Raw genomic sequence first — 1,026 nt, 5'->3', positions numbered from 1 at the left:
ATCTGTATGGTCTCTAGCTGAGCCCATCAGATCTCCCGAGTTTAGCGGGTCGAGCCAAAATTAATGTTTATAGAGTAACTTTAGTGTCATGGTCAATCCTCTTACTCTCATTGCGGTTGACCCAGGTTCGAATCCCGGTAGAGGATATGGCGTAAAATATTTTAGGTGAATTTCCGTCATTATCAGACTTGAAGCATCAATTCCTCGTCCTTTTTTTCTCAACAGATCTGTATAAATATTCGCTCGCCTAAGAGTGGAACCATCGCAGTGTAGAACATGGCATGTGATACAGAAGTAGGACTATGCTTTGCAACCATACTCCAGTGGACTCGTGTTCGCATTCATCATGTCCGATGATCAGTTCAACCGAGCTGAGGGAAGTACATCTGAAATAGTATACACCATTAGGTCGAAATCGAAGCTCCCAAAACAGCGCACTTTGGCAAGTGAATTTTCTATGGGGTATCCTGTCGCACGAACTCGGCTCGCCTGACGAAATTGAAGTTTTTAATGATGAAAACGAGGTTGAAAAAGTGTGATAATTGTCATCGGAAAAGTACATCGAGCCTAAACATGCGAAGTTACCATACTCCAGATAGCAGTTAGGAAGTATAATAGAATGTCCCCATCTCTCTTCTCTCCCGATAAGCAAACCTCGCCAATCGTCTCTGCCCGGTCGACTCGAATACAGCGCATCAAAGATCGGCTCGTTCAGCTGCAACAGGAGTACCATGCCGGCATCCTTGGTGGTGAGGAGACTGATGGTGAGGTTGTGAGGTGATGAACCTTGTCAGCTGAGGAGTTGTCGGAGTCTCTCAACGACAATTCTCTTAATAGTAGCGATATTAGTCTACGTAAAGGCATACGTAGCAATAAGGCAAGTATGCAACTGCCCAGGGCCGCGAGATGGTGAAGGGATCAGATGCTGAATCCAGCCCGGTGTAGAGTTTGTGTATGTGGACCATCGGTGTCCTCGGTCTTGTCACGGGAGAAGGTGGCATTGGTGAGGAGAGATCGGGAGAGAGT

General features: G+C 46.4%; 1 protein-coding gene across 1 annotated transcript; it reads left to right on the top strand.

Annotated features, from left to right (window-relative positions):
• Nucleotides 1-619: 619 nt before the first annotated feature.
• Pmar_PMAR005668 (hypothetical protein) lies at nt 620-781 on the top strand (the record flags this gene model as incomplete). The annotated part of the gene is made up of 1 exon (XM_002770865.1): nt 620-781. One exon carries the CDS (start codon nt 620-622, stop codon nt 779-781), a length of 162 nt encoding a protein of 53 aa, XP_002770911.1.
• Between the last annotated feature and the right edge of the window lie 245 nt (nt 782-1,026).

Source organism: Perkinsus marinus (assembly GCF_000006405.1).
Source record: "Perkinsus marinus ATCC 50983 genomic scaffold scf_1104296964266, whole genome shotgun sequence".
In the NCBI taxonomy this organism is placed as follows: domain Eukaryota; phylum Perkinsozoa; order Perkinsida; family Perkinsidae; genus Perkinsus; species Perkinsus marinus.
Note: the sequence above shows the minus strand (reverse complement) of the source record. Positions and strands in the feature narration are given on the sequence as shown.